The 12435-nt window shown below is 52.2% G+C and overlaps 1 protein-coding gene across 1 annotated transcript; it reads right to left on the bottom strand.

Annotated features, from left to right (window-relative positions):
• Positions 1–2967: 2967 nt before the first annotated feature.
• Positions 2968–12294, bottom strand: MCM2 (minichromosome maintenance complex component 2). Its single transcript, XM_069736294.1, has 16 exons — positions 12168–12294; positions 9337–9527; positions 9090–9259; positions 8737–9000; positions 8390–8609; positions 8090–8297; positions 7870–8004; positions 7277–7468; positions 7089–7182; positions 6652–6902; positions 6443–6569; positions 6240–6352; positions 5135–5377; positions 4515–4697; positions 4239–4394; positions 2968–3481 (listed from the first exon to the last, which is right to left on the bottom strand). Exons 1-16 carry the CDS (start codon positions 12171–12173, stop codon positions 3371–3373), a joined length of 2664 nt encoding a protein of 887 aa, XP_069592395.1. The 5' UTR covers positions 12174–12294; the 3' UTR covers positions 2968–3370.
• Between the last annotated feature and the right edge of the window lie 141 nt (positions 12295–12435).

Raw genomic sequence — 12435 nt, 5'->3', positions numbered from 1 at the left:
GCCTGCTTATCTAGTCTCCACTTGTGATGTCACACCCACTTATCTAGTCTCCACTTGTGAGGTCACACCTGCTATTATAATCTCCATTTGTGATGTCACACCTGCTTGTCTAGTCTCCACTTGTGATGTCACACCCGCTGATCTAGTCTCCACTTCAGGTCACACCTGCTATTATAATCTCCACTTGTGATGTCACACCTGCTTATCTAGTCTCCACTGGTGATGTCACAGCTACTTATCTAATATCCACTTGTGATGTCACAGCTGCTATAATCTCTACTTGTGATGTCACGCCTGCTTATCTAGTCTCCACTTGTGATGTCACACCCACTTATCTAGTCTCCACTTGTGAGGTCACACCTGCTATTATAATCTCCATTTGTGATGTCACACCTGCTTGTCTAGTCTCCACTTGTGATGTCACACCCGCTGATCTAGTCTCTTCAGGTCACACCTGCTATTATAATCTCTACTTGTGATGTCACACCTGCTTATCTAGTCTCCACTGGTGATGTCACAGCTACTTATCTAATATCCACTTGTGATGGCATAGCTATTATAATCTCTACTTGTGATGTCACGTCTGCTTATCTAGTCTCCACTTGTGATGTCACACCCACTTATTTAGTCTCCATTTGTGAGGTCACACCTGCTATTATAATCTCCACTTGTGATGTCACACCTGCTTATCTAGTCTCCACTGGTGATGTCACAGCTACTTATCTAATATCCACTTGTGATGTCACAGCTGCTATTATAATCTCTACTTGTGATGTCACGCCTGCTTATCTAGTCTCCACTTGTGATGTCACACCCACTTATCTAGTCTCCACTTGTGAAGTCACACCTGCTATTATAATCTCCATTTGTGATGTCACACCTGCTCATCTAGTCTCCACTTGTGAGGAAACACCTGCTTATCTAGTCTCCACTTGTGATGTCACATCTGCTTATCTAGTCTCCACTTGTGAGGTCACACCTATTATAATCTCCACTTGTGAGGTCACACCTGCTATTCTGATCTCCACTTGTGATGTCACATCTGCTTATCTAGTCTCCACTTGTGAGGTCACACCTGCTATTCTAATCTCCACTTGGGATATTTATCAGATCTCATTCATCAGAGCTGCCTTGACAGCAAAATGGCATGCTGCCCATAGCAACGGCAGCCAAATTATCATTTTACCATAGCAACAAGAGCTCAGCTTTCATTTCACCATAGCAACCAGGGCTAAGCTTTCATTTCCCCATGGCAACCAAAGCTTAGCTTTCATTTTACCGTGGCAACCAGAGCTCAGCTTTCATTTCACCATAGCGGCCAGACTGTTCTAAGATGTATACAAGATGGAAAGGAAGTAACAGTATTCATGGCCAATGCCTAAAAAAACGTGGTGGCCGGAGAGCCGGCTTTGTTGCGGACGTGCAGAAGAGGAGTAAGAGAAGCCACAGGAAATTAAGAAGAACAGGAGAACATGGCGGCCTGCCCTGAGCCTGCAAGTATCAGCAGGGACAGGGTTAAAAAGGACTGTCAGCACAGAATGACTGTTCCATCTGCTGCCATGAAGCCCCGATGGTTTGAACATTCCGTGCGGACAGTCCCTTTAAAAGAGGGGGAGACAGGAGTGCAGGATTGTGGCTACCAAATAGCAGACGGCCATGGATATTCATTAGGTCAGTCTTCATCAGAATGTATCAGCGTCACGTAGATCACGACGATGCTTTTAGTCCTGGTCAGAAACCCCATGGTCGTCCCCGGACATGCCCCCATTACTGTGCAGAGGCATGACGCGAGAGACGGGATACAAGAACCCTCTAAGGAACATACGGTATATTCCAAATTTTTAAAACAATTTTTGCCATAAAAAAGTAAGGTGTAACATTCCAATTAAATTGCACCTTCTCAGACTCCAGTTCACAGCATACTCAGTAGGTGTGTATATATATATATATATATATATATAATTATATTATAATCACCCCAAACTCTGGTCGCTCTCCACCTGTTGCAAAACCTACAACTCCCACATGCTTCATGACATGGTAGCACAACACCCCTTTAATGCAGGCGGAGCAGGAAAGCCCACCTGTAAGGTGCAGCCCATCCATCATAGCGGGATGCAGACCCTACCCCGGGATCCCAGACTGTACGGAAGCAGCGCAGCCGGCAGATGCCAGTCTGACCCGATTTAGCAAATCTCTGTTCACCTCTAATTACCCATCTGCTATTTGGAGTCTTCACAGCTTAAGCATCAATCTGCTGCCGAGTGTCAGACGTCAGCACCATTCTGTACGGCGCAGACATCACAGATCTTACCTGCAGGTTTACCGCACACCCCTGGTGTATTGCACCCTCTGCACTGCGGCGTAAAGCGACAGTCTGAAGATCTGCGCCGCAGGTCAACCTACGATGCAGATTTTTAGAACGAACGTATGAGGCCGATTACCTATATGGTAATAATGTGGCAGCCATTTAACATACTCCAGAAGAGCGGCTCAAACCCAGAAAAAGTATAGAGTGCATATGCCGTGGCTCCGACCTGCAGGCTACAATGTGGTCAAGTGATGTCAGTCCGAAAACACCCATACAGCCAGGTGCAAAGACCCCGTGACAAGAGCAGATGCAATGGGACATGCTTATTTTCCAGCACTGGTTTGGAAAGCAGCAGCTCATGTGCTCGTCCTCCCTGGGTCAAGCGCCACTGTCACCGCTGCTCCAATCTCAGGGCTTTGGCTTCACTGAACTTAGCAACTCCGCTGATGAAGAGAAAGAGCCGCCGAGTGATTGGCTGCAGCGGTTATGAACGATGTCGATTTAACAGCGACACTGCTGCTACAACTATCTGCTTTTATGTTATTTTACATTTAGAAAACCTCTTTAAAATTACAATATGGGGCCATCACAAATGCTTAATATCATATGCATGAACCCCCGAGACGGTCACCCTTCCGAAAAGAAAATCAGACAACTATCGAACAAACTTGTTATATTTCACTAGAAAATTACACGTTGCATCAGTATCAAACATACAAGAGACGTACTATCGCAGAAGTAACGAGTCCCAAGCACAAAAAGTCACAAAAGTCAATGTTTGTGGCCGTGCGTGTGGCCGAACGTTGTGCACATTGGTCTAGACAAACCAGTAACAAGAACATTAAACTGGGGGGAGACGAGCTTCCCATGGGGAGCGGCCGGTCCGACGCCATTTTACCACGGCACTGAGAATCCGGTCACTTTAAATGAAGATTAGCACGGGCGTCACGCCTCAGTGCCGCAAAAAGCAGATTTGCCACAAGATCTTTTTTTTGTCCCCTCATTTTGTGCTGACAGAGGTCCATGTGTCCCGCATCACATCCCGCGGAGCGCGCCGGCTCAGAACTGCTGGATAATGAGTTTCTTCTTCACGTCGTGCGAGAACCTGTTCATCTTGAACAATTCGCTGTCGTAAAACGCCGACAGGTTGTGGATATTAATCTGCCGAGCCTGAGGGGAAATACAAAGAGGCTTAAACATCAAGACATTAATAAAGACCGGGGTTCATTTACACAGGGTTTGCATTGAACGTTTTCCGCCGCGGGCGCGTGTCACACGTCACCAGTCTACATCCTACAGCAACGATGCATCGAAACGTGCAGCCGGCAGTGACCGCTGATGTGCATGCAATGTGTGAACGCGGCCACAGAAAACATTTCTGGACTCTGCAAGCGTACTTTGTCACCATTAGCTAGAATTCAGATCGATTGATTTTTTTTCTCTTCCAAAAAGCACTCAAGCAATTAAAGGTTTTATCTATTTTCACTACAGCATCCATTGCTGTTGCGCCCTGTGCACCAGCCACGACGCTTGCACCATTGCTGTTGCGCCCCGTATACCAGCCACGATGCTTGCACCATCGGTGTTGTATTGTGCAAGCAAGCGGGAAGTTACTCCATCGGCCCTGGTCACTTCCAATGGATGTCGCCCCCTTTAAATCCTTTGTAGTAGCAATACGCTTTTGGACATTAGACGGCGACAACACAGGAGCGTTTTAGCAGCCGCATCCTACTGCAAGTCTGCTTTGGCTTTACTCCTACTGACCCAGGGCATTAATGATCCCTACGAACCAGTTGGTTCTGGTCTTAATGCCTCTAAATCAGGCTGGAACTGGCAGTCCCAATGTCAAAGCTAAAAATGCACCAGTGTTACGGCCACCGAGGATGAGACGTTCATAGTATAAGGCCGCTGCTACCATGTAACCTACCTTGTCTACGAGATCTTTCTCGGAGACCTCGATGGAGTCCTGCTGTGCGCCGTATCTGTTCCTCTGGTATGTCACTTGCTCGGCCACCAGCTGCTTCAGTATGAAGAGCAGAAGCTCGTTGTTGTCTCTTCTGAACGCCAAGTATCGGGCAAATGTCTGCAGAAAATACATATTGTGCATTAAATCACCTTTCAGTCTAGTGCGCCTGCAGAGGGGTCCAGCAAAAAGTCGCACGAGACCTTCTGCGATGCAGCATGATGTTGCACAGTGACGTACCTTCCTCATGCTTCTCATAACACTGAATTTCTGCGTGTCAATGAAACTCTCCAGCATCACTCTTATGGCCATATTCACATCATCTTCAACCACATAATCCCTCAAATGCATTCGTGCGTGCGCTTCTGCCATGCGAATCATTGATTCAATGTGTCGCACTGTGATGGGGATACTGCCAGTCGCCTGAAGGAAACAAAATGTTAAAACAGGAGAAGGATTACTACATTATGTACCAGTTCTGTGCCACAAAAGGTAAAAGTACAAGAAAGTAAAGGTGCCACAGCGCCATCTGGTGGGTAAAGTAGAATACAGCAGCGCCACAGAGTGTGCAAAGAAGAATACAGCAGCGCCACCTGGTGGGCAAAGTAGAATACAGCAGCGCCACCTGGTGGGCAAAGTAGAATACAGCAGCACCACCTGGTGGGCAAACCGTAATACAGCAGCACCACCACATGGACAAGCCGTATTACAGCAGCGCCACTTGGTGGGCAAAGTAGAATACAGTAGCACCACCTTGTGGACAACTAATACAGCAGTGTCACCTTGTGGACAAACTATAATAAAGCAGCGTTACTTATACAATTTCCAAATAAATAAAAAAATATAGATGCAGGGCTTACCATGGACTCTTTCCTGAGATCACTGTACATTTTTGCCACTTTATCCTGATCCATCTGGTTCAGCTTTGGGTGGACCTTCTCCTTGGCATATATAATGTATTTTTTCAGCACTTCTTGGGGCAGTGGCTCCACGCCAAATGTATTGGGCAGAACGATTTCTTCTGCGTCGCCATTTACAACATTTTTGTTGCTAGGGTGATGCTTTATATGGCTGCCGACCACAAACCTGGCCAGCATTTCATCCTAAAAAAAAAGAACAGAAAATAGTTATTACTATAAAGAAGCCACGAGATGAGCCACGCTGCCGAGCAGTGCAGGAGAGGAACATGGAATGGAAGAATCTTACAGCTGATGCTTCAGGCTCCCTCTAGTGGCTTAAAAAGAGAAGTGCAGACTGATTCTTGAATCCATTTCATTCCATTGATTAAACAGTCCCTGTACTTTCCAACAATTAAATTTTAATAGTGCGACAATCTGCCAATCACATATATGTAGTTTTGGTTTTTTTCCCTCTTGGAATACTGGCCGCCAACCATTTGTGTTGTAAAAACTTTAATCCAGGGGTGTCAAACTGCATTCCTCGAGGGCTGCAAACAGGTCATGTTTTCAGGATTTCCTTGCATTGCACAGGTGATAATTTAATCACCTGCAGAGAATGATTCCAGCACCTGTGCAATGCTAAGGAAATCTTGAAAACACGCACAGTTTGAGGCCCTCGAGGAATGCAGTTTGACACCCCTGCTTTAATCCATCATTTAAGGAGACAACCAATATCAACTACAGGAAGCCTGCGGCGGTGGGTCCTCATCACCCCACATGTGGTCTCCTGTCTGTCGCACTGCATACAGGCGTAACAGAGGAAGGCACAGTGCATGAGGGAAAGATAGTTCCAGCACCAATAGCTCTGGCTGAATGCGGATTAAGAGGGGTTGCATGGTTACATACAGAGCATGACAAAAATCAGGACAGTTCATAAATAAAAAGGTGTGAAATGAGCACTTCTGCTTTTTTGGCGCTCATCACTGCTAAACTATTTTGGAATTATGGGTTTTATTCTGTTATAGTCAGGAGCTTTGAATAAAAGGACATTCAGAAGGTTCTGTACCTGCACAGGGTCCACTATGTCTCTCACCACACACAGAACGTCAAATCGAGACACAATGGGCTCCGTCAGATCCACGTTCTCGGAAAATGTTAACGATGGATCATAACGTCCTCCTAAAAGTAAATAAAAGTCATTGAGGATCTGTCCTGGTGCAAGGCTTGTGACTGGGGAAAAAAAATAAAAGAATTAAATAACGTTTTTACCAATGGGGTTGGCAGCAGCAATGACGGTGCAGCGAGCCTGCAAGGACGTGACAATGCCGGCCTTGGAGATGGAGATGCTCTGCTGCTCCATGGCTTCGTGGATGCTGGTTCTGTCCTGGTCGTTCATCTGAAAAAGTGTCAGATGCATAAATAAGCAAATAGGGTAAGGAAGGAATCTTTACATGTTGCACCTATAACTTACTACTCACCTTATCAAACTCATCGATCAAGCACACTCCCCTGTCCGCCAAGACCAGAGCGCCGGCTTCCAGCGTCCACTCCTTGGTCACCGGATGCCGCTGGACATAGGCCGTCAGACCCACAGCGGAAGCCCCCTGGCCGGTGGTGAATACAGCCCTGCTGGCCACTTTCTCCACATACTTCAGGAATTGGGATTTTGCTGTCCCGGGGTCACCGCACAGCAACACGTTGATGTCCCCACGGACTTTGTGCTTTCCACCTAAGGGGGAGAAATCATTTTAATCACAACGATCTTTATCCAAGATTATGACAAATCCGATGATCGCTGCAACAACTGCTTGGCCAGGCGGAAACCATCCCCTTCACTAGCCGTTAAAGGAGCATACCCCACTCACTATAAGCTGGATACATTCCTCCGACACAAGCCCAAGTGTTATGTACCCACCTGGGTTTTTCGGTTCTCCTCCAAATAAAGCGAGAGCCAAGCCTCTCTTGATGTCTTCGTGTCCATAGATAGACGGACCGATGCTGGCAAAAATCTGAAATAGAGCGACCACTGATATTACAGACCGGTCTCCGACAATAAAGCCAGGGTCGCGAGTACAGCTCGTTAACCACGTTCTGCCCTCTCACCCGCTCTCCGATCCGCTCGTCTTTGGAAAGGGCCACGATGGCTTTCACGTCTTCGTCAGTCAGTTCACCCACGGCCACCTTGTCGTCTTTCTTGGTGATGTGATTGGCGAGAATGACGGTGGCAAATACGGGGAAACCGTTGGCCGTATTCAGCGATCCATCGTAGTTGTTGTGATAAATCCCAGTGAGCTCCTGTCGGGAAGGACGAAAACCCCAAATTATGTAATGGGGGTCCTAATGATCTCAGGAGACTGGTTTTTAAAGAAGGTGCTCCCAACTTAAAGTGGAGGCAGAAACTTCATAACTGGAGGGGGTCCGACCTGAGAATTAAGGAGCGCCCCCAACTACAGGAAAGAAAACCAAAGTGGTGTCCTGTCCATGCGCAGAAAATGGAGAGGAGGGTGCAGCACCGAATTAGGACTGCACCCCTTTCTCGGTTTTCCATGAATGGTCTGCAAACCACAGGACCACTGTGATGTATTTCCAGTGGTTAGGGTGCCGCTGTGAAGTGACGCCAACTGGCGAGGGTCCTGGACCAAGTAATTCCACTTTATAAAGGTGGGAATACCTCTCCAACTTTAGGCAGTACTCACGATTTCATCTCCTGGTTTACAGCTGTCCACCAAATCAGCGAGGAGGATGGCATCTTTGGAGCGAGGGAGCCTGCCGGCCGCCACCTTCCCTGGGCTCTCCTGAATGGTGATGCGCTGGTAGTTCTGGTACACAGTCTGGGAAAGAAAAAAAAAAATAAATTAATGGCGAGAAAGGAAACTTTTTTTGCACTTGCAGAACTTTCATAAACTAGTGTCGCACCTCCTCCATGTTGATTTCAAATGGCCCCAAGGACTGGCACTCCGGACAGGATCCCGGCTTCACCTCCTGGTTCTGAGACTGGAAGAAGGGCCCCAGGACAAAGTTGCACTTGTTACAGTTGTACTTGACCATGCTGAGCTGCGGCAGGACCCCAGTACAGCATGTCACCACCCCGCTGGTACGGATCAGCTGGTTCAGGTGCAGCTGCCTGAGTGGGACGTAACACAAGACGCACGGTCATAAACGGAACAAACGCTCCACGTTATTCCTGAAGCCACGGACGGCAGCCGGACTCATCACCTGAGCGACCGGAGCTCTTCCACCAGCGGGAGGTGAGAGATGCGGACGTGGATCTCGCGGGCAATGCGGTCGTATTTGGGGTACATGACCAGAACGACCTCCTTTGCGGCCTCGTCGAAAACCTTCAACATTTCCGCAGGGGCTTCAGGGAGGAAATACGCCAAGACGTGCTCCCGGGCGGCCAGGTCCTCGTAGTTCACCACCAGGCTCTCCTTGTTCTCTGGAGGGAGATTATCACACAGATCACTAGACGGAACGTCCATCTCGGCCCCCGATATCAGAAGGGGACGTTCTAGACAAACCCCATCAGGGCGTATAAGGATCCCGCTATGGAGGACCCCCCCTACCTTTGCACATGTCGCTGATCTTCTCCTTGAAGACATTGTGCCCATGCTCGTCGACGTGGGTCCTCAGGAAGTTTTTGAACCGATGGTAAATCTCCAGGCGTGTGGCGGCCATAGACACCCACTCTCTCACTGTGTAGCCCTTCATGTCTTCCAGGTTCTCAATGCTTTCAATCATCTCTTCATCTTCGTCCAGGACGCCTTCTGCTGCGCGCTCGGCCAGACGACGTTTACGCGCCGGACGATCTTCCTCCTCTTCGTCACTGTCTAATCACAAGAAGAAAAAAATAAAAATAAACATCTGGTTTCCATTCAGTGACAGCAAGCAGATCTTCCACAATCACCATTAGGCCTACCATAGAGCAGCCCTCTGCGCATGCGCCCCAGATCCCGGCCCATCTCCCGGTCTCGCATTCTCATGGCCTGTTCAGCAGCGTCTCTCTGACTGGCGGTGAGATCCTCGACATCCTCATCGTCCAGCCCCTCGGCCTCGTACACGTCCAGCTCAGAAATGGCCCGGTAATCCCTGAAAGTAACAGCAGAGATGACAATGCTGACTGTGGCGAGGGCCGCCGGCAGCCCGGGGGGTCAGATTGTCAGTACCTCTCCATGCCGTCCCCGATCAGCTCCTCCCCATCTTCCTCCTCGTTCACCGGGAGACCCTCATCTCCCAAGAGGCCTTCAGACTCATCCTCAAAGGGAGGAAGATCTCGCCCGGGACTGGACGTGAGGGCATCGCCGCGCCTGGAGCCGCCTCTGGGGCTTGTGGCAAAAGAGAACGATTCTGTGGAATCCTGCAAGTGAAGGGTTAACGGGTCAGCAGCTGCAGAACTTCATTCTTGTCTGATGGATGGTGGAAAGGAAAACAACAACAATGGATCATTCCAACATGGAGGGAGGTGTGCAGCATCGCCCCTCAGTATCCGGAGCGAAACGAGCAGCTGGACAGCGGCCCCTGAGGAGCGACACAGCCCACCGTTACACCGGCTACATGAAGATGTCCCCCATCACTGGGCTCCGGGCCAGAAATCCGCAGCAAAACAGTCACAACGCCTCGTAGGAAGAGGCCAGTGTGTCCAACACGAGACGAGGAGAATAACTATCCCCCCAGGTGCTCACAGGACGGGCGCAGAAGCCCCCCCCCCCCCGGTGCTCGCAGGACGGGCGCAGAAGCCCCCCCCCGGTGCTCGCAGGACGGGCGCAGAAGCCCCCCCAAGTGCTCACAGGACAGGCACAGAAGCCCCCCCAGGTGCTCGCAGGACGGGCGCAGAAGCCCCCCATGTGCTCGCAGGACGGGCGCAGAAGCCCCCCCCCCAGGTGCTCGCAGGACGGGCACAGAAGCCCCGCCCCCCCCCGGGTGCTCGCAGGACGGGCACCGGAGCCCCCTCAGGTGCTCACAGGACGGGCGCAGAAGGCCCCCCCCAGGTGCTTGCAGGACGGGCACAGGAGCCCCCCCCTCAGGTGCTGCTCACAGGACGGGCACAGGAGCCCCCCGGTCCGGCCGCTCCAAGGCAGAGGATCACCACCATATGTAATATTCTATGGGTGACGCCACCACTAACCGTAGCCGGATCATCACCGGCCACTCAGCGGTTTATTCTGTGTGAAGTCGTTTATTCTCATTGTCACAAATGTAAAAATTACGTAAAAAAAATATAAAACCTAAAAAAGACATTTAAAATCCAATTAAACTATGACGTGCCGACAGTAAGGGGGGGCGCCCTGTGGCACTGCGACAGTAAGGGGGGGGGCGCCCTGTGACACCGCGACAGTAAGGGGGGGCGTCCTGTGACACCGCGACAGTAAGGGGGGGGGGGCGCCCTGTGACACTGCGACAGTAGGGGGGGCGCCCTGTGATACTGCGACAGTAAGGGGGGGCGCCCTGTGATACTGCGACAGTAAGGGGGGGGGGGCGCCCTGTGACACTGCGACAGTAGGGGGGGCGCCCTGTGATACTGCGACAGTAGGGGGGGCGCCCTGTGATACTGCGACAGTAAGGGGGGGCGCCCTGTGACACTGCGACAGTAAGGGGGGGGGGCGCCCTGTGATACTGCGACAGTAAGGGGGGGCGCCCTGTGATACTGCGACAGTAAGGGGGGCGCCCTGTGATACTGCGACAGTAAGGGGGGGGGGCCCTGTGATACTGCGACAGTAAGGGGGGGGGGCGCCCTGTGATACTGCGACAGTAAGGGGGGGGCGCCCTGTGATACTGCGACAGTAAGGGGGGGGGGCGCCCTGTGATACTGCGACAGTAAGGGGGGGGGGGCGCCCTGTGACACTGCGACAGTAGGGGGGGCGCCCTGTGATACTGCGACAGTAAGGGGGGGCGCCCTGTGACACTGCGACAGTAAGGGGGGGGGGGCGCCCTGTGATACTGCGACAGTAAGGGGGGGGGCGCCCTGTGATACTGCGACAGTAAGGGGGGGGGGGCGCCCTGTGACACTGCGACAGTAGGGGGGGGCGCCCTGTGATACTGCGACAGTAAGGGGGGGGCGCCCTGTGACACTGCGACAGTAAGGGGGGGGGGGCGCCCTGTGATACTGCGACAGTAGGGGGGGGCGCCCTGTGATACTGCGACAGTAAGGGGGGGCGCCCTGTGACACTGCGACAGTAAGGGGGGGGGGGCCCTGTGATACTGCGACAGTAAGGGGGGGGGGCGCCCTGTGATACTGCGACAGTAAGGGGGGGGGGCCCTGTGATACTGCGACAGTAGGGGGGGGGCGCCCTGTGACACTGCGACAGTAAGGGGGGGGGGCGCCCTGTGATACTGCGACAGTAGGGGGGGGCGCCCTGTGGCACTGCGACAGTAAGGGGGGGGCGCCCTGTGATACTGCGACAGTAAGGGGGGGGCGCCCTGTGACACTGCGACAGTAGGGGGGGCGCCCTGTGATACTGCGACAGTAAGGGGGGGGCGCCCTGTGATACTGCGACAGTAAGGGGGGGCGCCCTGTGATACTGCGACAGTAAGGGGGGGGCGCCCTGTGATACTGCGACAGTAAGGGGGGGGGGCGCCCTGTGATACTGCGACAGTAAGGGGGGGGCGCCCTGTGATACTGCGACAGTAAGGGGGGGCGCCCTGTGATACTGCGACAGTAGGGGGGGCGCCCTGTGGCACTGCGACAGTAAGGGGGGGGGCGCCCTGTGATACTGCGACAGTAAGGGGGGGGGCGCCCTGTGATACTGCGACAGTAAGGGGGGGGGCGCCCTGTGATACTGCGACAGTAGGGGGGGGCGCCCTGTGGCACTGCGACAGTAAGGGGGGGGCGCCCTGTGATACTGCGACAGTAAGGGGGGGGCGCCCTGTGACACTGCGACAGAGCCCGACTTATAATCCGGCGACAGAGCCCTCTCATGCTCCGGCCCCGGCTAATAACAGCACGTGCTGGGCGATGTAGTCCCACAGCTGGCCCCCGTGCTCCCCGTCCCCCGCTCACCGACATGTCGCTGCTGCTCCGGACTCTCCGCTCACACACTTCTCGCTTTCTCCTGCCCGCAGTTTGGCGCGAAAATACCACATGACCCGCTCAAGCCCGCGAAAATATCTTCGTTTGCATAAACTCCGCCTTCTCAAGGGCGGGCCCTCGCAACCTCCGGGCTTCCAATTGGTCATTACAAGGAGGCGGGGTAATACGGCTTCTGAATAAGTGAGTGATCTGGTAATAAGAGGCGGAGTAACGCTGCAGGTGGGCGGGGCGTTGGGAT

The sequence above is a fragment of the Ranitomeya imitator genome, chromosome 8 (assembly GCF_032444005.1).
Source record: "Ranitomeya imitator isolate aRanImi1 chromosome 8, aRanImi1.pri, whole genome shotgun sequence".
Lineage (NCBI taxonomy): Eukaryota > Metazoa > Chordata > Amphibia > Anura > Dendrobatidae > Ranitomeya > Ranitomeya imitator.
This window is presented reverse-complemented; position numbering and strand designations above follow the sequence as displayed.

Bases quoted from the DNA above. Each gene is read 5' to 3' on its own strand.
- MCM2 (XM_069736294.1), bottom strand. The intron at 9,001-9,089 runs GTAGGCCTAATG...TCTTGTGATTAG, and splicing joins GCGCAGAGGGCTGCTCTATG to ACAGTGACGAAGAGGAGGAA. The intron at 8,005-8,089 runs GTGCGACACTAG...TTTCTTTCCCAG, and splicing joins TTGAAATCAACATGGAGGAG to ACTGTGTACCAGAACTACCA.